General features: G+C 38.9%; 3 protein-coding genes and 1 pseudogene across 3 annotated transcripts; 3 read left to right on the top strand and 1 right to left on the bottom strand.

Moving 5' to 3' along the window:
* Positions 1-353: 353 nt before the first annotated feature.
* LOC120555312 (phenylethanolamine N-methyltransferase-like) lies at positions 354-956 on the top strand (the record flags this gene model as incomplete). Its single annotated transcript, XM_039793975.1, has 1 exon — positions 354-956. A coding segment is annotated over one exon (439 nt), but the record flags the coding sequence as incomplete, so codon positions are not given.
* Positions 793-3,626, top strand: LOC120555308. The gene is made up of 6 exons (XM_039793971.1): positions 793-879; positions 1,775-2,205; positions 2,355-2,460; positions 2,611-2,828; positions 3,124-3,255; positions 3,486-3,626. The coding sequence occupies exons 2-6, from the start codon at positions 1,777-1,779 to the stop codon at positions 3,624-3,626; spliced, it is 1,026 nt and encodes a 341-aa protein (XP_039649905.1). The 5' UTR covers positions 793-879; positions 1,775-1,776.
* Positions 3,627-5,149: 1,523 nt separating this feature from the next.
* Positions 5,150-10,844, top strand: LOC120555309. Its single transcript, XM_039793972.1, has 9 exons — positions 5,150-5,217; positions 5,980-6,160; positions 6,311-6,400; positions 6,553-6,630; positions 8,429-8,489; positions 8,904-8,942; positions 9,028-9,218; positions 9,717-9,901; positions 10,055-10,844. The coding sequence occupies exons 2-9, from the start codon at positions 6,034-6,036 to the stop codon at positions 10,460-10,462; spliced, it is 1,179 nt and encodes a 392-aa protein (XP_039649906.1). The 5' UTR covers positions 5,150-5,217; positions 5,980-6,033; the 3' UTR covers positions 10,463-10,844.
* A 3,223-nt stretch (positions 10,845-14,067) lies between these two features.
* On the bottom strand, positions 14,068-21,763 carry LOC120555310 (annotated as a pseudogene).
* Positions 21,764-22,190: the final 427 nt, after the last annotated feature.

Here is a 22,190-nt window from a genome sequence, read left to right on the forward strand (position 1 = left end):
GATTTGGGAACCATGAATGTCTGTACCAAATGTTGGACCATTTCATCCAGTAGATGTAGAAATATTTCACAGCATAAGTGAAAGCTTTGAACTGCTGGTGGCACTGGATGAGAGGTCAGGAGATCATACAAATCATGCAAAAGTTGTGAAAGTGGTGGACCGAGTGACCAACAGACCTTCAATGTCATCCCTAGAGCTATGCCTATAGCTAATGAACACCTAAATCACTACCATGCAGTGCAGTGTGCTTCGGAGTCACACACAGTATGAATTACATAACTAGTGCAGATAAATGCTGTGTGCATTTACAATAGCTGTTTTTATCTAATTTGGTGATTCACTGTCTCTAACAGGCCCTCAGCATGGACAGAGAAGGCTGCCAGGCTACGTCAGGTCATCATGGACATTGTCCACGTTGACGTGCACCGCCCTCAGCCTCTGGCCCTTGATGTCCTTCCTGCAGCAGGGGCCGACTGTCTCATGTCCTCCTACTGTCTGGAGGGTGCCAGCCCTGACCTGGCTGCCTTCACCAGGGCCCTGGGCAACATTGGAAGGCTCCTGCGGCCCGGTGGCCACCTCCTGCTCATCGGAGCTCTGGGAATGAGTTACTATATTGCGGCGCCTGGGTTAAAGATCCCTACGGTCCCACTGAATGAGGCCCAGGTCTGTGCTAGTTTGAAGGAGAACGGCTACACCCTGATCAGGCTGGAGGTTTACACATTGCCTCAGGACATGAACGTGAAGTTTGATGATGGGTCTGGGGTGTTTTTTGTAAAGGCAATGAAGAAGTAAGTGTGAGAAAAGGGGGAAAAAGATCCCAGAACAATCCAGGTCGCCGCTAACCGGAAGTCTGCTGGATAACGGCATATGTATACACAGGTAAGACCATTAAAATGAGAGCCTTTAAACTGTGATTATTTAGTCAATAAGCGTCAATAAGCGAAAACAATACAGAATTTTTTTTTAAGATGGCGTGACATTAGTGTTAACATGAGAACGTTATGGTATACGTGCAGTTAAGTGTCCCAAATTCCCCATACAACGTTCTTAATTAACTATGAACCTGCTAAACCACCTGTGCTTCCATAATCTTAACCATTACCATAACCTGTCTCAAATAAGACCCTCGTCATTTGGGGACACTCCGTTTTTTTCTAAACTGCACGTAAGTCGAACGCGTTCTATTATTAGCCTACTTGCTTTAAGTTAGCATAAATGTTACTAATTAGCATGTTTTGTTTTAGTAAATGACCCCATTAGCTTGAAATTAAGTAATTTTCCACAATTTACACAGTGTAAATAGTAAGGCCTATTGCATATATCGTGTAGCGTGACATTAGTGTTGACATGAGATATTTTTGCAATTGCGTTAGCTAACGTTATTGTATTATTAGCCTACATGCGTTACGTTAGCATAAAACGTTACTAATTAGCATGTTTTGTTTTAGTAAATGTCCCCATTAGCTTGACAGTAAGTCGTTTTCCACACTGTTCACAGTGTAAATAGTAGTTTTCCACACTGTTCCCAGTGTTAATAGTAAGGCCTATTGCATGTAGCTGCTCATTAACGCTTCACAGAAGCTATATCATAAGCCTATTGAGTGAATTAAAAATAAATAATAATAATACCCAAAAGCACACTCTGTGTGCTTATCTATCTATCTATCTATCTATCTATCTATCTATCTATCTATCTATCTATCCATCTATCTATCTATCTATCTATCACATATATATAACAATAATAAATAATTGCCAAATATTTTGATTTCAGATATGGGAAAAGCTAGTAAGAGTGCACGCTTCAGGAGCGTTAAGATTAAGGTGGTGAGGAGGTGTATTGCTGGCCGTGCAAAGGTTTCTTACCTTAGTCAAGGTCTTCCCCAACCCAGCGCCAAACAGACCCACCCTTCAGACCCTTCCACATCTGTTACACCTCAGGTTGAATCTGATGTGGCACCTAGTTCATGTTCTGAGACTGCATACAGTAAGGCAAAGAAGAGAGAGATTCATGCCTGGGATGCAGTCAAGGATGACATGCTTAAGGTGTCATTTAAATGTTCAGCACCAATCACTACGCAGTGTGTTGTCTGCCTAGAAGATGCTGATTATAGGTGCATTGAGTGCAGCACAACTGCAGTCTTTTGTGAGGCTTGTCTGAAGAGGACTCACAGAAATTCACTGCACCTACCTGATAAGTGGAATGTAAGAATAATAGCATGCAGTCATACATACAGACATAACTAAAGTAATTTTAAATTGTTATGGTAATATTTTAGCACTATGTTGTATCAATTATTTGTGTCTTCAGTCTGTTTTAAAAACTTTCTTAGAGCTATAAATCTTTCTTACAGAATGCCTACTATGAGCCGTTTTCCCTGGGGTTATTCCTATACTTACCTGAAGGCCATAGCACCCATGCTGTGTACATGAAGGACATGAAGGTCATTATCAGCACAGGTTTGTCATTTTACATTGAAAAAATGTGTATGTAATGTATTTAATTTTAAAGTTGAGGAATCCAGTCCTGTTAAATGTCGAGTAATGTATGTGTCTCTATAGTAGTACTTTGTTATGTTTTTATTTTATTTCCCTCTTTTTATTTGGCAGGACAGCTCTGCACCGTCACTGTCAATATGTGTGCGTGTGAACCAGAAGCCTGCACTCTGCTAAGGTATGGGCTCTGGCCAGCAACAGCCGACAAGCCCCAGACAGCCTTTTCCATCCCTCTGCTAGAGCTTTTTGTTTGTCTGTCACTCGAGTGTCAGGTTTCTGTTGAGGGTTTTTGCAACACCCTACGCTGGAAAAACAACCTTACACTTGCAGAGGTAAGTCAGTTTGCAGAGGTCAGTTAGAAGTCATGTCTATGAAGTGAAGATTTTAGTTACTTTCATGGAAGACTGACCAGTCCGCATAGATGTGACAATTGGACCTTTTACTTTGATTGTACTGCGTCATTATTATTTATGGAACTGTCTAGGATTATATAGTTACATGCAAAGTTATTATTGATATTTTTCTATAAAAATAATGTCTTACCATCACCTTGGACTTTATTTAGGAAGTGTAATTGTATGAAAAGTAAAGGTTTTCACTGATGTGAAAATGCTGCTTATACTGTAGGTTAACGCACTCTACAGAGCCCTGGTGGGAGAATCCATATCCCAGTTTAGGCATTACCACTTTCGACAAAGAAGTTTGGTAGATGTTTGCCCACACTTAGATGATGGGACCACATGCCCAGCATGTCCAAAGGTTGGTTGTAGTTCTAGCATGGTTATTGTTTGATTAACTATATTTGCCATTTTTATGACCTTTTGGCATTAAATTTATATCGCAAAATCAGTTAATTGTTGTATAAGGTATTATCATAAAATAGTGACAATATTAGTATGAGCGTATCAACCAGGTGTTCTCTGGTACAACCTGCATTTATGAAGGCTGTATGAGATTAACCAGGATTACTGTAAATGTTTGTTTCCCAGGCAGATGGAGATATGATAGTGACATTGAATGCCAACTTTGGCCTTGTGCGGAAGCAAAGCTCAGGGACAAGTGTGGTTGAGCCATTTCATGGAACCCGCATGTTTGTTGATGAAAAGGATGTAGAGGAATACCTTCTTTAACATCCTGACGGCTCAAAGCCTAACGAGGTTAGTCACAGTTGCAGAATACTGTATTAGGACTGAAAAATCTGAGTCCATGAAATGTTAAATGTAACTCCTGGAAGAAGACCATTATTGTGCTCATAAATCGAATAGTTCCTTAAATCTTTAGGACTGCAGTAACTTCAAGGCTGGCAACGTTCTGAGGTCCCAACAACAAGCAAAGAAACTTGATGTTACAGGAGTGTTTGGAGCTTCCTGTCGTCATGAAATGCGCGCATGTTTGTCAACATGAGCCAAGGAGAAAGGCAAGTAGTGACATTTATGACTATTGACTAGGGCGGGCGATATGGCTGAAAAACTATATCACGATATAAGTGTTTAATATCGGTCGATATTGATAATTATTGATATTTTTTTATTACCTATTTAAAATAAGGACCAGGAGAAAAATATAATGACTTTAAACCTTTTTATTTTAAACTTAACCTTCCTCTGATTATAATCCCCTCAGTTATAAAAGCAGAAATGTCAACACAACCATGGAAAACAATCAAATAATTAAAATGTAACATAGGTCTAAAATCATAATGACACTTAACAATTATCTCTTAACATTAAGGTGCAAAATTAAGTAATAAGTAAGAAATGCTTCATAAAGTGCAAAATGTTAAATATAAGAAACCTGAGAAGAACTATTTTCTGCAGGTTTAGTGCTAGGTTGGTAACCTGGCTTCTGGACAGTGCTCAGCATGTCTGCCTTCGTTATTTCTTTGTAGCGTTTAGTAAGGCGCTGATGCAGAGTACCTCTCCATGGTGGTCTGCTGCTTGTGCGGTGTAGCAGCTGCAGATGTTGTTGGACGTTGCTGGCAAATATGGCTCTGCTCCAAAGTGTGAGCGCGGCTAACATGGTAAAACAAGTTTGTGGTATTACCAGTGTTGGTGGGGACGACAGTCTGATGACATTGGTCTGACTACGGTCAGAATTATAAAATCCCCAAAAACTGCCATACTGACTTTGTTTTATCAACAATTTCAATGCGTAGGATAACATGAACCTAACATAAGCCATTCGGTCTACAGTTGCAGCCTTCGAAGGCTGCAGACCTTGAATTGGAAACAGCTTATACATTTTTTTTCAATCACCAAATATTAATCTCATGGAATGTATATGGGAGATTTCAAAATATTGCAAAATTTAAACCTTGCCACCATTCTAATTTTCATTTTATTTATGCTTGTATCATTTTGAGTGTTCTTATTAAGTCTTCACTTTTCCTCAGTATGAAGTGTTTCATTATTCACATTTTTGTGTTGAAATAGATTAGCCTATCCTCTGTATGTCATTGATGAGCTTCTTCGAAGACGTGAGGACAAGAACATACACCTCAGAGTAGTCTATGACATTGCCTGTGTTGTTGCCTCACATTTCCGCGTAAGTACTTTTTTTTTTGTGTGTAAAACTGAATTATTGATTTGATAAAAGACCTTGACAAATTAACTCAAAATTATGCCATACTGTGTTCAACTAGAAATCAGGGAGGGCATACCACAAAACCTCTCCTTGGCCGCTCCAGCTTTTCACATTTATGGACACAAATTGCCCTGCCAGGTAAATTCATAATTTGCTCTCTTTTTGGCATCCATTTTTTATGTCTATCCACTGTACACCTGAGATAAGTACAAATGCCTTAAAGTAATCTTTATTCTAACATTTCCCCACCTAGTGTTTGACTTGTTTCAGAGATGCACTGTTTAGTGATATATTGGAAACCGCTTACAGTGTTCATATCTCTCCGGGTCAAGTTAATAACTGTAAATTGATTGTTATAAGCAAATTTGTTTATTTTTTATGCTGATTAAAATCTAATTTCTATAATTATTACATTAATATAAAGTAATGAAATGGACAGCTTTGCTACTGATTTAAAATAACATAAACTGTATCAGGGCCCTCTCCTGCTCCAAGCCCTTCAAGTCTGAAAGGTCAGGGTGAAAGCATTACACTCCACTCATAAAACCTACAGTAGGTCTACCTGCTCCTGTGAGAGACCAGGGCCAATAATTATTCACCATAAAAGTCTGAAACCGCAAGCAGAGCAAGAAATGGAAGGCAAAATAACTCACTGAGCCACAGTGGTGTGAGTAGAGGAAAATATCACATGACGAGCTTATGTACACACACACACACACACACACACACACACACACACACACACACACCACACACAAATGAATTATTCTGTCCCAAGCTTTTTGATCCATATAGGCAGTTGGTCGTTGTAACCATGATCACTATAAGCAGTTTCCACTGTAGTAGAATAATGCTTAATGTCAGTGCATGTGATATTCTAAGACTTTGCTTTAATCACAGATCAAGTACAGCACCAGGCGGCTTGAAGGGTTTGGGCTCACAGATGGGGAAGGAATGGAAAGGCTGTGGTCTTTCCTCCGAAGATTTGCCAGAGTCACAAAGGAGATGACTCCATCTCACCGCCTTGACCTGCTGACTGATGCCCTTTTACATTATGGACGGAGGAAATCAACTGACCTGGGTTTGTCCACTGCTGTATAACCTGTCTAAATTTGTTGTTCAGTGTTACCACTGTGCCAAGTTGTTTAATGTCTAAACAATTGATATATTTTGGAGTTAAGCTGATCACACACAAATTGGTAAGCATAAGTACATTAAACTTTCTTTACAGAGGTCCAGCTCCTGCAAAGATTAGACAGAGCAGAGAAAATATCAATTCTCGCTCAAGAAGACATCTCATCTGTCATCAGAGAGGCACCAGGTAAACCCTGCACATAAGAAGCAGTCAACAATAGTTGTGAATGGAAGAATTTTAGATTCCATTTACAAGCGCATTTTGTGAGTATGTAGCAATGACGGTTTTCTTTTTTTCTTTTTTATTGTCTTGTTTCCTGTTATTTTGTTGTTGCCTAGTGTTGGTTTCTGAGCGAGACATGGAGAGATGGAAGAAAAGGGAGATCGAACTAGCCCAACAGAAACAGAAACCAATACGTATGCAACTGAAGTGACTGTGTGAATGTCTTTAATATTGTAATAAGGTCATGAATATTATTAACAAAGACTATTGCAAATATGTTATACTTACAGTGCCTTGCGAAAGTATTCGGCCCCCTTGAACGTTTCGACCTTTTGCCACATTTCAGGCCTCAAACATAAAGATATAAAACTGTAATTTTTTGTGAAGAATCAACAACAAGTGGGTCCCAATTATGAAGTGGAACGAAATTCATTGGCTATTTCAAACTTTTTTAACAAATAAAAAACTGAAAAAGTGGGCGTGCAAAATTATTCAGCCCCTTTACTTTCAGTGCAGCAAACTCTCTCCAGAAGTTCAGTGAGGATCTCTGAATGATCCAATGTTGACCTAAATGACTAATGATGATAAATAGAATCCAGCTGTGTGTAATCAAGTCTCCGTATAAATGCACCTGCTCTGTGATAGTCTCAGAGGTCCGTGTAAAGCGCAGAGAGCATCATGAAGAACAAGGAACACACCAGGCAGGTCCGAGATACTGTTGTGGAGAAGTTTAAAGCCGGTTGGATTGAACAAAAAGATTTCGCAAGCTTTAAAAATCCCAAGGAGCACTGTGCAAGCGATAATATTGAAATGGAAGGAGTATCAGACCACTACAAATCTACGAAGACCCGGCCGTCCCTCTAAACTTTTCGCTCATACAATGAGAAGACTGATCAGAGATGCAGCCAAGAGGCCCATGATCACTCTGGATGAACTGCAGGGATCTACAGCTGAGGTGGGAGACTCTGTCCATAGGACAACAATCAGTCGTATACTGCACAAATCTGGCCTTTATGGAAAAGTGGCAAGAAGAAAGCCATTTCTTAAAGATATCCATAAAAAGTGTCGTTAAAGTTTGCCAAAAGCCACCTGGGAGACACACCAAACATGTGGAAGAAGGTGCTGTGGTCAGATGAAAACAAAATCGAACGTTTTGGCAACAATGCAAAACGTTATGTTTGGCCGAAAAGCAACACAGCTCATCACCCTGAACACACCATCCCCACTGTCAAACATGGTGGTGGCAGCATCATGGTTTGGGCCTGCTTTTCTTCAGCAGGGACAGGGAAGATGGTTAAAATTGATGGGAAGATGGATGGAGCCAAATACAGGACCATTCTGGAAGAAAACCTGATGGAGTCTGCAAAAGACCTGAGACTGGGACGGAGATTTGTCTTCCAACAAGACAATGATCCAAAACATAAAGCAAAATCTACAATGGAATGGTTCACAAATAAACATATCCAGGTGTTAGAATGGCCAAGTCAAAGTCCAGACCTGAATCCAATCGAGAATCTGTGGAAAGAACTGAAAACTGCTGTTCACAAACGCTCTCCATCCAACCTCACTGAGCTCGAGCTGTTTTGCAAGGAGTCTCTCGATGTGCAAAACTGATAGAGACATACCCCAAGCGACTTACAGCTGTAATCGCAGCAAAAGGTGGCGCTACAAAGTATTAACTTAAGGGGGCTGAATAATTTTGCACGCCCAATATTTCAGTTTTTTATTTGTTTAAAAGGTTTGAAATATCCAATAAATTTCGTTCCACTTCATGATTGTGTCCCACTTGTTGTTGATTCTTCACAATAAATTACAGTTTTATATCTTTATGTTTGAGGCCTGAAATGTGGCAAAAGGTCGAAAAGTTCAAGGGGGCCGAATACTTTCGCAAGGCACTGTACCTTTCCATGTACAGTAATGAAATACAATCCTGTAAACTGTGAGGGTAAAGAAGTAACAGTAGCAGTAGTAATGTCTTTATCTGTTCTCCAGACACTGTCTGTAGATGGAAAAGGGACTACATCACCAATCTGATTCAGTTTTACAAGTTCAAGTAAGACTTCAATGTGTTGATGTAAGACTATATAGTAATTACACCCATCTTTAAGTAACCTACTGATGTGCTTCAACATGGAAGCCTAGGTGTGATTACATAGCTATGGGTGAGACAATAACAGCATATTTTTTAGGAAACTCTTCCAACTTTTTTATTAATTACCTATAGGCCCACCTATAAGCAGCTCAACTCATAATATGTTGGATTCATTTTAAGACCCAACAATTTTGGGTCATTGACTCTGAAGACCCCCTGTTGAAGATTCCTGTTATAAATGAAGAGTTGCTATAATGCTGCAGTACCACCAAGGCCTTCCTTATAACTTCTACAGTGTTTGGTCAGGTGTACCACAGTAATGATTTCTGGTAGGTAACTACTGAATTCTTGTGCTGTACTTCTTGTAATGTATAGATCTGGAACTCGTGAGTTGTACATGGAGGATGGAACAGAGTAAGTAGGCTGTATCTGTCTGTTGCTGTTCTCTGATCAAGTGTCTAAATAACATTTAATAATATTTACTTGATGACCATTGTAGAATTGAGAACTCTCTGCTGAACATTGAAACAAAAACACCCCGCATTGGGAGAAGATGGAAAGAATCTGATTTAGACTTCCAGTCTACCCTTAAAGATGTTGACAGTGACCTCAGAGGCCAACTTAAATGCAAGGCAAGAACTGAATCAAGGGAGAGAGCAGTCCTCCTCCATCTGAAAAGAAAATATCCAGGTAAAGTGCTGTGGATAAGTTAGGGCTGGGCAATATGGAGAAAATCAAATATCATGATATTTTTGACCAAATACCTAGATATCGATACCACAACGATAGTGTAGTGTTAACTATTGGTGCTTTCACAGAATATTTACACAATGAGATTTTAGATAAATGATAAAATATAATATATGATAAATAATCAGCAGTAATGTGGATATAACGAATAAGTGGGTAAAGGCAAATAATAGAACAGTTACAACAGTCTGGTAAGTTCAGAAAATGACATCACTTTACTGTAATGTAGCCTTTAAAATCAGGAAAAGACACTTATGCCATTTTATGATATTACGATATCCAAAATCTAAGACAATATAATATTGATATATTGCCCAGCTCTAGGATAAGTAGATACAATAAGTAGATTTTAAGATTTGAATTTTAACTTTTCAAAGGACCATAATACAAACTAATGAATTCATTTCTTTGCATGTGTGTTTTCTAACTTTGTTTCAGATGGGCAGGGCATTGCCATTAGACTGTCCAAGCAGGTAGCCAACTCCAACAAGAGACTGAGACAAGCAATCAAGGAATACAACAGTATTCAGTGGCCACCGCAGATGAGCATCTTCCCTGCAACAATTGATTTTCAGGAAGCATGCGATCCCTCTTGGCCTGTCTACTTCTGCTCTGATGAAACTGTAAGTCTAGTTACCTAAACCTAGTAACCACACTGCAATCACTCTAGTAACCATCTGACAACCGCCGTTAGTAACCACAACTACCTGGCAATCATTGTCATCAACCACCTGCTAACATGAGATAGCACTTTGTTTCCTTATGTCTTCTACTAGATTGAAGAAGATGATGTTTCAAGGAGTCTGAAAAGGCGTGGAATTGATGCCTTACATATGAGGACACGGGCAGCTGAGGAAAAGCACATGCTTTACAAGGAAATGAGAACTGTAACTGAACACCTCAATCAGCAGCATGCCTTTCTGTGCTCTGCCATCAATGACACAGAGCAGCCTGGTGCAAAAGCTGCTCTAATCCAACGTCTCAAACAGCTGGAAAGAAAGCTACATCATGCCACTGTGATGTTTCACCAACATGTACCAGACATTGTTCCTGCAACATGTAGTTATGTCGTCCCAGAAACCCCCTACCTGTCTCAGGACCTCCCCATGTCAAGCATACAGACACTGGTATATGATGATGATGATGATGATGATGATGATGATGATGATAATGACAGCAACTAGCACTGTAAGCACTCATGACTAGGGCTGGTTTGCTGCTTCCTGGTTTTTAATGAATAGTTTGAGCAAGCTTGTATGCTTTGCTATTTATCATTCAAAATGTCTCCTTAATTCAGCGCTAACCAAAATTCAACAAACTGACAGTTTAGGTTCTGTGTGTTTTCATTGTAACTGATCTGGATCTAATTGATGCTGTGTTGCTGATTAGTTGATTAGTCTAACTGCAAAAAGTCCATGTTTGTTTTTCTTGAGCTCTGAACTGTCCTGCCAATGTGAACCAAAAAAAAAAATTTAAACAAGCTGTTTTTTGGACAATAAATAAACACTTTTTTGTAGAAGCTGCTGTCTAAGTAACTTTTTAAAGCGTTGTTGTACTCAATGTATAGCCAGCTTTGGTGTTTTGAATGACCTTACACTTAACACTTAATACCATAATATATCTGTACAGTATGTTTTTCTAAGAAGGACACTTAAATAAAGTTTTTTTCAGTCTTTGGTAGCAGAAGGTTTTCGGAAGTACATTGACAAAACAACACTACCCACAATGCTAGCGGTAACAGCAACGTCTCTGATTGTCCAATCTCGCTGTTACCATAGAAACGTTTACCCCGCAAAAATACGAACGGCTACCTTTGCCTTTTCCATAGATATATATGCCTTTTCTTGCCGTTTTCAAAATGTTTTTTTTGTGCCGAATCAAATGGTTTATGCTCACTATTCATCTCGTAGCTGGTTGTCATGGTTACAGGCTTAAAACTCTTTATATCAGCTATTTTCGAATGGGGGGAAAAACACTTCCGGAAGCAGAGCCATTCAAAAAGTGGGTAGTCAATGTTGAGCTCTAGCTATATATCTGAAATAAACCAACATATACATTTTTTCTTAACATAGAACATCTAGATGCCGTGTAATTACTAGTTCGGCTTTACTAGATATTTGATATATTCAGTAGATATATCTTTTCAGAACCCCTAGTTTACAACCCTAATTTGCAAACCAGAAGAACTACAACTGTAGTGCTGATTTGTATCAAGCTACATGGCGTGGCTACAGGGAGTTGTAGTTTTTAAAACATTACCGTTTTTCTTAGAATTGGAGGTTGTAAATATTGAGATGAGAGTAGAGTGAGGGGTTTAGGTGTATAGTAAACGCATCTATGTAATCATATTTCAAATATGTAATTGTTAAATTGGTTAAAATTAATTAAATTACATTTTAACAGTATTTGACACCACCCCAGTTGTTGACTATAATGACTTGATAGATGAGGCCAAGAGCTTTTTATAACACTTGGTCCCATGTCTCTAACCCCTTGGTTACTGAATTACAAGCATTTAAACATGCACCAGAGTGACGTTTCAAAGGGCGGTCATTCAAAGCAGGAGCCATGAAGAATCTTTATACTAACATATGTTACTCTCCAGGACAAGACCTTTCCAACAATGTATTTGGTTCAACTCTACAACAAAGTTTTAATTTTCTCATTTCACAGACACAAGCCATCTCAGGTGTAGTTTCAGAGAGCACTTTCAAGGCTTAATATATAAAATGAAGCTTTTTGTTTGTTTTTTTGTTTCTGACTGTGTAAACATATTTAACACACACACACACACACACAGAGTTTATTTCTGTTTGGGACACACATGGCATGCATAGGCTATTATGTTAATGCTGCTATTAGGGTTGTAAATCAAACGTGTATTATTAGTGTTATTCAAAACCAAGAGGACACATACTGTAGCCCTAGGCCCTGTTGTATTCTCTGTAGGCTATTTATTCCTCCATTGAAATTTTTTATTTTGAGCTTTACAAAAGGCAAATATTTAGTTTTTCTCTTAACATTTTCCTCCTTCCAACACCTGTCACTGTGAGCAACTAAATGCTACAGCTATGTTTGGCAAATCTATAGCATAGCCTATTTAGCCTAGTACTGTAAAATCCAACCAGATGGTAGGCCTATGTAGAAATTGTTTTATGTTTCAAGAACGCTGATTTAATAGTAACATATCCCCAGCGACATATTCTTTGAAGTATACAATCAAATGACATAAATAAAATTTTACAATCACAGGCTATTAAACGTCTTTTCTTAATAGAGATATAGTCTAGTGGCATTTGGATGTGGGTTGCGGCCGACCGGCGGCAATTTGAAATGGAATGGAGCCCATCCACGGCGGACAGCTCTAACCATGATTCGAACGCGCCCCTAGCCTTCCGCTATCCAAACTGACGTAATAAAATGTACTTCTCAGAATCAATGGATAATAATTAAAACGGATATCCTTAACATAAACCCGTCATATTGTTGAGTTGTCACGGACACTTTCATATTTTCTCTAAAACGTTAGAAAGAAAAGCTTAACACGTGACAGTAAAGAATACTTGTGAGTGGAAGTACGTCATGCAAGCCATGATGCAAGCTAGCTGGTTTCAGCCATATGTCAATGGTTTCAGCCTCAGCTAAAGCAGCGTCCATAGCAACCAATGAAAACAATGGTTGTCTTGTGCTAGCTGTTGGGTTGTGTTGTGTAGCGTACTTACGTTTCTGTATCTTTTTTATCTTATGTTTTTTTTTTCCTTTCTTTGCTTGTAGCTTTTCTTCTTCTATCTTGTTGATGTATCAATTGTTGTACTTTTCATATTTTCTTTTGATACTTAATGTCATGCTGCACATTTGAAAATCCAACCATTATTTTTTAATTTATTTTTAAATTAGAAATAAAGTGTAGTCTTCCAACTGTATGCCCACGTTTTCATAAGTTTACTAATCCCTTTGACATAAACCCTCTTTTCAATATCAATTTTGCAAAATACCTACTAGTGACAATAAACAAGGACATTCTAACAGTCTGGGTAGTAGGACTGTGGAAAATAAGTTTAAGTTATGTAAAACATCAAATCATACAGTGACCCTGGGTATTGAATAGGTAAGCCAATAATGAAACTGAGAAATAGGATACCTTTTATTTCCAACAGGTATACTCAATTCATTACAATATAACTTTAAATGTTCCCCACATTGTAATACGGTTTGAAAGGGACCACATTGATGGAACCAATAAACAACAATAAAGTACAAAGAATCTTAACTAGGGTAAATTAAAATATATAAGTGTAATCCAAAGGCATGTAGAGGCAAGATTCACAAGGAGTCTATTTTAATGAAAATGATGAACAGGCACCTAATAAATGTTAACAGGCTTTAAATCACGTGTCAAACTCAAGGCTGCCGGCCAAATCCAGTATACACATATACAATCCGTTACAGACATGCACCAGAGTTCAAATGAGCTTTCACTGATTTTTTCAATTCACTCAAGCTGGACTTTCCGACCAAACACCCCAGGGTTCTTTTTAAACGAGTGTGTGTGTTTGTACGGATGCAGTGGGGCCATCAACACAAAACCTCAAACTTGTGTATGCGTTACATCGTAAATATTACAACAGAAAACTCAGATTGGACAGATAGTCTAGCTAGCTGTCTGGATTTCTACCGCAGAGAACACAAAACTACTGCCAACACAAAGAAACAGGAAGGGGACGGACATCAGCTGAAAATGAGGGACATCCGTGGAAGTTTCGGTGGCAATGGACCTAGATATAGACTGCTAGAAATCAGGGTGTTTGCATGGTGTGTTGACCGGCAATGAAGGCACATGCTTCTGTAAAACCACTTTTAAAACAGTATGGGCGACCATGATTGACACACTGAGCACTGAGACCATGAACGCCACTTCTTTGTAGCACTTTCTTCTTTTGGTTGCCAGCAAATGGATGCGGCAGACACAGCACAAATTGCCTCCATCTACCGGAAAGAAAAACATACAGAAATATTTTGGAAGTGAAACCAGTTAGTTGAAATCATTAACATATATAAAACAATGTCTCTAAGGCAGCCATTTCATTTACAACTTTTGCCAAATGAAAATCTCCCAGATTTTTAACGGTTAAACACCAAGCAAAGTTAAATAACAATAAAATAAGTCAGAAAAGACTGTGGAGCCCAGTTGACATTTAAATTGAGCTGGTTTGACAATCAGAGGGGGCTGAGGGGGTGGAAAATGAAAAAATAATTTCTGAAAATGTTAAATCAGGGAGATAATTTAAGTAATTATTTAGTGACACATTTTATCAGGTGACCTGCACCTCAGTTTATCAATAGTTACCATGGTCAGAAAACACAAAACTGTCGTTTTTTTTTCCATAGATAACAGGCCTGGGGCCTCATTTATAAACTGTGCATAGATTCTATTCTGAAAGATTTTGTTTGCAAAAATTGTCCTAATAAGGTCCATGATAATCAATCAATGAATATTCCAGCCTTGAAAGGAGCCCTTGATCACCAATCACGAAACGGAAAAATGGGAAAAAAACCGATTCAGTGATTGTGAGATCGAATGTGCTCCTAACAGAGGTAGAACATCCAAACTAAATCCTGTTTGGAAGCTTTAACCCTTGTGTGGTGTTCATATTTTTGTTACACAAACTTAATACTTAACAGATTTAGCTCAATTACCAATGATATATACATCATTTATGGTTCATATTTGCCATTTACCCCTGTGAGATCACATTTATGATCATATGATAATTTTCGTTTTTGTGAGAAAGGAAATTCAACTATTAAAAAGGTAAAAAATAGAAACAAGATTTTGGATCATTATTGGTGCAAAACAGGTGAAAGTGCTTGAAATGTAACAATTTGGTAACTTTGTGGGAATAGCAGGTGCAGAAAGACAACATTCCCACACACAGACACCTACAATCAGACACCGACCACATTAAGACGCCAGACACATAGACACACACAGAGACACACACACAGACACCACACACACACAGCACATTTCCCGGGAGAGGCAGGGAGAGCAGCTGTGTGGGAGGATCCCTGCCCCGCCCGTTGCTGGCAGCCCCTCACTTTACCGCCGGCTCTGGGTCGGTTTAGCAAGAACGGGATTGTTGGGTTCAGGAAAACCATAACTGGGTTAGGTTCGGAAAACGGGCATACCATCGGAGTTCACTAAAACACTGTCTACAAAACTTTGGGAGCATTACGCACAATCACACGTGTGGTCAAAAGTGCCAAGCGGAAAACTGGGAACATTTTTACCGCATGGAAATTCTTTATAAATCCCGACTATTGCGAGGAATGTTGCGACGAAAATTAACACTTCACTGCTTCACGCAACTTTTTCTTGCATAACAGGTTTTATAAATGAGGCCCCTGGCCTTTTTAGTTGTACATGGAAATATCCCCAATTTTCATGTCAGAACCTTTGTTCTTATATTTTATTTTCAGTTGTTTCAACTTCTTTTTTTCAAATGCATTTTAGGTTCAACCAGTTTTCACCTGTAATAACATAATTGTGATTACATATTGCAGTATTGTAACCTTTTGAAATTACTTGTTTTTATCTTTGCTGCTTGAAAAAGGCATTATTAGTATCAATTGGACTTCCTGGTTAAATATATATAACCACAGTTTGGACAGATACCTTCATCTTCAGTCATCACAATGGCTACATTAGTGGCTTCTGAGGACTCTCCTTCCATCTGCTGTGCACCTAAAGAACATAAAAGAAAACACAATAACATCTTTCTAGATGCAAATTTTGATTCTTAATTAAAATGTATACTGTCAATGGTTATAGTAAACATCTAAATCTAAATCTCAACAGCCAATTTAAAGTGTGAAATGATCAGGATACCAAGCTTATAGAAGCTGTTTAATGTCACTTGGATAAATATTGTATCTATATATTGTAATTTTCAAACAAGTAAATGATTTGTAGCAATTGTTTTTCAAAATGTATTAAGATTGCAAGAAATACCATTTCCACACATAGCCTCAAAGATCTGTTCCACTGACTTCTTTTGGATGCAAACTGCTGTGTCTGTTGATTTAAGGACATTCAACCATGACACAAAGGTGAAAATTTCATCATATAATTTGCATCAGACATGTGGACAGTGGTCAAATATGCTGTGTAATGAGGTTGAATTACAAAAGTTACATATGTAGTGACATGTGCTTCTTAAGTTTAATGTTAAATATTCATTTAAATTTAATTACATTTTTTAATTCATATTTTTTATTGATCTCCAGCAGTTGGGAGGGTTCGGTGCCTTGCTAAAGATCACCTTGGCAGTGCCCAGGAGGTAATAAAACAACTCAGCGTACCTTCTGCGTCCATGTGCTCGGACATTCCCTCTGCCATGTCAGTGGGGTTGCATTGTGTTGTATCTAATTGATATGTTTAGGAAAAAGGAAAACATGTGTAATATGAGCATAACAAATAATTGGTCTTCCCGCATTACTGGAGAACAAATAATCACATAGCACTATCAATGAAGATTAGTTTAATAGTTTATAGTTAATAGTTTAATGAGCAAAATGAGAAGGTACGGTGCCTTGCTGGCAGTGCCCAGGAACTGGCATCTCTAGATCTACCAATCCACAATCTGTACTTTGGTCCGTACTGGGACTTGAACCCCCCATAATGATGAAAACTCCAACTGAGGAATATTGTAACAATCATTACAAACTGTCAAAGACGCAAATGCAATAAAGCTGTTCTGGATGTCTGCAATGGCCCAGCACTATACAAAGACTCACATGAAGGCCTGTGTTATTCTTTAGTTAACTTATTTTCCCAACTTTGCATAGAGCCAAATGGTCTGCAGGAACACAAGTGAAGAAAGACAACAGCCACTGTTAATATCACTTACTTATTTCAAATGAAATTTGGTCAGCAGCTGCCAAAATGGCCTCTAATTGGTTTCTTCCGTAGAAGGAGGGCTTCTTGAGGTCAAGTCCAATGGGCAGCCCAGCAACTTTGATTGTTACATCATCGTTATTTAAAATGGATAGGTAGGGGAGCCTTCCAGTACCTCCGGCCTCCTCTGAAAGACATGGGCACACATATGCATGCACATGTTACACAGTTGGATAATTCTGACTTCCCTCCTGTTGAAAGCTAGTTTTGCTAAAGTGTCATAATCTTATGGTTGATGGGTACATTAGATACATAATTTATTAATTTGATAATAAAAAAGTGTTTGAACGTATGCTTACTATATCTTTGGTTGAAAAGATCTTGTACTTTTTTCAAAAGCACACTGATGGGCTCTTTAGTAGGTGCTGCGGCTGAGGAGCTGGCTGAGGAGCTGGCTGCAGATGTGAAAACAGACAACAATTAATTCCATAAAACTGTTTTATGTATATTTGCACTATTATGGGGCTGAGTCCATTTCTGTGGACTTTCATACAACAAATATTACCTTTGAAATGCAGTGCAAAATTGTTCACTGTGTCCGTTGAGTCAAGGAACACAGTGGCTTTCTTGCTACTCGCTTCCAAAGACCTCTAAGCTGGCCTTTTGAGTGTCAAAAGATAAAATGGCCATCTCCACACCCAGAGCCTCAAGCTTGGACACCTTTATAATATTTAGAGAAACAAGCAAACCACAAAAATAGTAAATAATTGATTATAAACAAAATGGACAAACGTTATATTTTAATTCTAATGGACTCATAGCCGTATGTGACTACTAATGTTTCAATTGACCACCTTGATCTGAATAGACTAGCCCAACCAGTAAAAAATTTTTGTTTGAGAGGGGTGGTATAAGCCTTCGACAATCTTTTTAATGTGAGAATATTTGATGCCGATAGCCTTGTAAACACTTGACCCAACTACTTTGTTTTACAGATTAATTGTGGTCTTACAGTGTTTATTCTTTTATTTTTATTTATTTTATGCTTGCCATTTCATGTTTAATAATTGCTTATAACATACATTTGGATGGATATGGTTTGAGTACGTGAATCATCGGAGGACCTGATTTAGTATACCCTGGATGTTTAAAAATCAGATGGAATGTTTATTTGGGATGAATTCATTTGAAATTCTAAAATAATCTACAGATAAACACTCCAATTGTCTGTCACAATGTACTGCTCACATCACAATTGCCATCAATCATCCTTACATCTAATACTATAATGATACCACTAATGCCTAGCAAAGAAAGCTTCTTTCCAAACCTCTAACTTCAGGTTCTTCAGATGCCCTTTATTTTTAAGATCCCTCATCTCAGGGCTAAGGTCCTGTGACTGCCCATGTGCCTTCAGTGCTGCTGCCTCCTGAACATACTGCTTCTTCACATCTTCCCTCAATGTGGACCACCTACCCTTAATGTCATTCATTGTGCCTGAGAACAAAAATAGATGAACAGAAAACTTAACACCATAGAGTCAGCATCTCTTTATATAGTAAATTCATACAGAGAAAATCTGTCAATCTGTCCAACACACTGGTTCACTTGGCTTATAAAACCCTGTAACAACGCTGCAAAAACAATATAACGCGTTTGCAGTAGATCACCTGATGATTCTTTTCAATAGACACAGCAGTCTTACACTGAGTCTGTGAAATACTTGGCAAATACTTTCTTGAAAATCTGTTTAATGACCCTTGTGAACCCCTGATGTAAACAGGGCCGCTATGTACAACAACAGTCCATTTAGTATAACAATTAAAAGCATCAATTAAATATTGTTCATCACCTTTGTTTTTGAGAATGTCCCGACAAAAAAGATTGTACGGTGACAGCTCTCTTGTGTAAAGTTTTTGTTTTGGCGGCCCTGGCTTAGAACAAGCTTTAAAGGACCTCTTGTAGTTACCAATCCAGTTCTGAAAGAGAGAAAACACAAAAAAAGAGAATTACACGAATTAAACTGAATCCAATTAAATTATATTTATAGTATCAAATCATAACAGTTGTCTCATAACACTTTACAGATAGAGTAGGTCTAGACCACACTATAATTTACAAATACCCAACAATTACAATAATTACCCCCAAGAGTTACTGTGTGTGTGTGTGTGTGTGTGTGTGTGTGTGTGTGTGTGTCCCGTCCATTTATAGCGTAGCAGGGCACTGAAAGGCACTGCAAGGTGTAGCAGGACGTAGCATGGCATAGCAGGACGTAGCAGGGCACTGCAGGGCGTAGCAGGGCATGTAACAGGGCACTTCGGGCATAGCAGGACGTAGCAGGGCACTTCAGGGCATAGCAGTGTGTAGCAGGGCACTTCAGGGCATAGCAGTGTGTAGCAGGGCACTGCAGGCTGTAGCTGGGTGTAACAGGACGTAGCAGGGTATAGCAGGACGTAACAGGGCACTGCAGGGCCGCATAGCAGGGCGTTTGAGCAGGACCCCAGCAGCAGCTGCAACCATGATTTAGTTGCCATCCTAATCCAAGGAAAACTGCTGGGTGAGAAAACATAAGGACTCCAGGGAATAAGCTCCCCAGAGCTAGGTTAGTAACAAGCATTTCTAGGACATGGATGCACACAGATGGAAAGAGAGAGGAGCTCAGTGTGTCAAAGGAAGGAAGTGCCCCGGCAGTCTAAAAACTATAACAGCATAACTAAGAGCTGGTCCAAGGCAAACCTGAGCCAGCTATAAGGGTTGGTAGAGAAATCTGACAACTATGAAGATAAGCAGAGAAGAGAAGGGATGTTAACAAAAACTTTAGATTTTTACCAGCAGTAAAGCAGAATGATGTTATATACAATTACAATAATTACCCCCAAGAGTTACTGTGTGTGTGTGTGTGTGTGTGTGTGTGTGTTTATAGCGTAGCAGTGCACTGGAAAGGCACTGCAAGGTGTAGCAGGACGTAGCAGGGCATAGCAGGACGTAGCAGGGCACTGCAGGCGGCGTCGCGGAGGACGAAAGGGGCACTGCAGGGTGTAGCTGGGTGTAGCAGGACGTAGCAGGGTATAGCAGGACGTAACAGGGCACCGCAGGGCATAGCAGGGCGTTGAGCAGGACCCCAGCAGCAGCTGCAACCATGATTTAGTTGCCATCCTAATCCAAGGAAAACTGCTGGGTAAGAAAACATAAGGACTCCAGGGAATAAGCTCCCCAGAGCTAGGTTAGTAACAAGCATTTCTAGGACATGGATGCACACAGATGGATAGAGAGAGGAGAGAGGAGCCCAGTGTGTCAAAAGAAGGAAGTGCCCCCGGCAGTCTAAAAACTATAACAGCATAACTAAGAGCTGGTCCAAGGCAAACCTGAGCCAGCTATAAGGGTTGGTAGAGAAATCTGACAACTATGAAGATAAGCAGAGAAGAGAAGGGATGTTAACAAAAACTTTAGATTTTTACCAGTAGTACAGAAGAATTATGTATTTATTTGATATGTTGATTGTAAGCGTGGAATTAAAGTAAACCTTACTTCTATGACACTGGTTTCCAAACCAGTATCTGATGCAGCTCTTGATATGAGGGGGGAACCAACCCGTGTCATTCCATCCTCAAAAAATGTTTTCAAAGTTTCCCTTTGTTCTTCATTAATTTGTGTTCTCTCTTGTTTAATAATAAAGAAAAAGTTGGTCAGCAATAAATCAGTAATAAACAAGTGTCATTGTTAATTATGTATTTTAATATCATACTATCTTTCTCATACACACTCGACAATGCTCCTAGATTAGCAATTGTAAGGCTTACCTCTCTGGGCCATCTTCAACCCGAAACACAAACAGAGAGAAACTTGCACATGACAGATTTGTATTAACGTTACACAGACAGACAGACAGACATACAAACATACATAGAGACAGACAGACCTATGCTTTTGGGTATTATTTTTGAAGTTCAATGTTCAGGACAACAATGAATTTTTAGGGTAGCCTCCCTCAATGCTCACTTACAAATAAGCAACATAGACACCACAGTCTATCTATTACTAATAGACTGACAGTCATCTTATAACAAACATGGCAGGCTTAAATTCATGGATATGCATATACAATGAAACTCTGGACACCTGGAGTCCATTTGATGTATCCACAATGCTACAGGTGCAATCCTTGGTGCAACCATAAAAATACGTTTTGGGTTTGAATATTTCACTCAATAGGCGTATGATTACGTTAATGAGCAGCTACATGCAATATGCCTTACTATTAACACTGAACAGTGTGGAAAACTACTATTTACACTGTGAACAGTGTGGAAAACGACTTACTGTCAAGCTAATGGGGACATTTGCTAAAACAAAACATGCTAATTAGTAACGTTTTATGCTAACGTAACGCATGTAGGCTAATAATACAATAACGTTAGCTAACGCAATTGCAACAATTATCTCATGTCAACACTAATATCACGCCATCATAAAACATTTTTTTCTGTATTGTTTTCGCTTATTGACGCTTATTGACTAAATAATCACAGTTTAAAGGCTCTCATTTTAATGGTCTTACCTGTGTATACATATGCCGTTATCCAGCAGACCTTCGGTTAGCGGCGACCTGGATTGTTCTGGGATTGGATCTGGAGTCTTCGCGTATTTATCCGTGATTAACCATGCGAATGGATGATAACAGCCTCTTATACCTGTACGACGCGGCACCGCAGCGCCTACTGACCCATTACTAACAGGGCCGATAACCACTGATAACCCCATCAATCCAATGATAACAGTTTGAAGGAGACACACAGAAACAACCGTCTTTTGGGTAAAGATGCAAATCAAATTAGCATTAGACACATTTCTAAAGTGTTTGAATGTTGTTGTTTGAACGTGAAGAACTATGTCAAACTAACAAAGAGTTAACACATTATTTTGTTTGTTTATTACAAACATAAACTGAAGTGTAAACACGACATACGGCTTTAAGGGTTGTTATGTTCCTGAATGGTCTCCTGGTTGAGATG

This window comes from Perca fluviatilis, unplaced genomic scaffold, assembly GCF_010015445.1.
Source record: "Perca fluviatilis unplaced genomic scaffold, GENO_Pfluv_1.0 PFLUV_unplaced_scaf_71, whole genome shotgun sequence".
NCBI classification, from domain to species: Eukaryota; Metazoa; Chordata; class Actinopteri; order Perciformes; family Percidae; genus Perca; species Perca fluviatilis.

Bases quoted from the DNA above. Each gene is read 5' to 3' on its own strand.
- LOC120555308 (XM_039793971.1), top strand. From the start codon at position 1,777: ATGGGAAAAGCTAGTAAGAGTGCACGCTTCAGGAGCGTTAAGATTAAG. The intron at 2,206-2,354 runs GTAAGAATAATA...TCTTTCTTACAG, and splicing joins ACCTACCTGATAAGTGGAAT to AATGCCTACTATGAGCCGTT. The intron at 2,461-2,610 runs GTTTGTCATTTT...TTTATTTGGCAG, and splicing joins GAAGGTCATTATCAGCACAG to GACAGCTCTGCACCGTCACT.
- LOC120555309 (XM_039793972.1), top strand. From the start codon at position 6,034: ATGGAAAGGCTGTGGTCTTTCCTCCGAAGATTTGCCAGAGTCACAAAG. The intron at 6,631-8,428 runs GTATGCAACTGA...TCTGTTCTCCAG, and splicing joins ACAGAAACAGAAACCAATAC to ACACTGTCTGTAGATGGAAA. The intron at 9,219-9,716 runs GTAAAGTGCTGT...ACTTTGTTTCAG, and splicing joins TCTGAAAAGAAAATATCCAG to ATGGGCAGGGCATTGCCATT.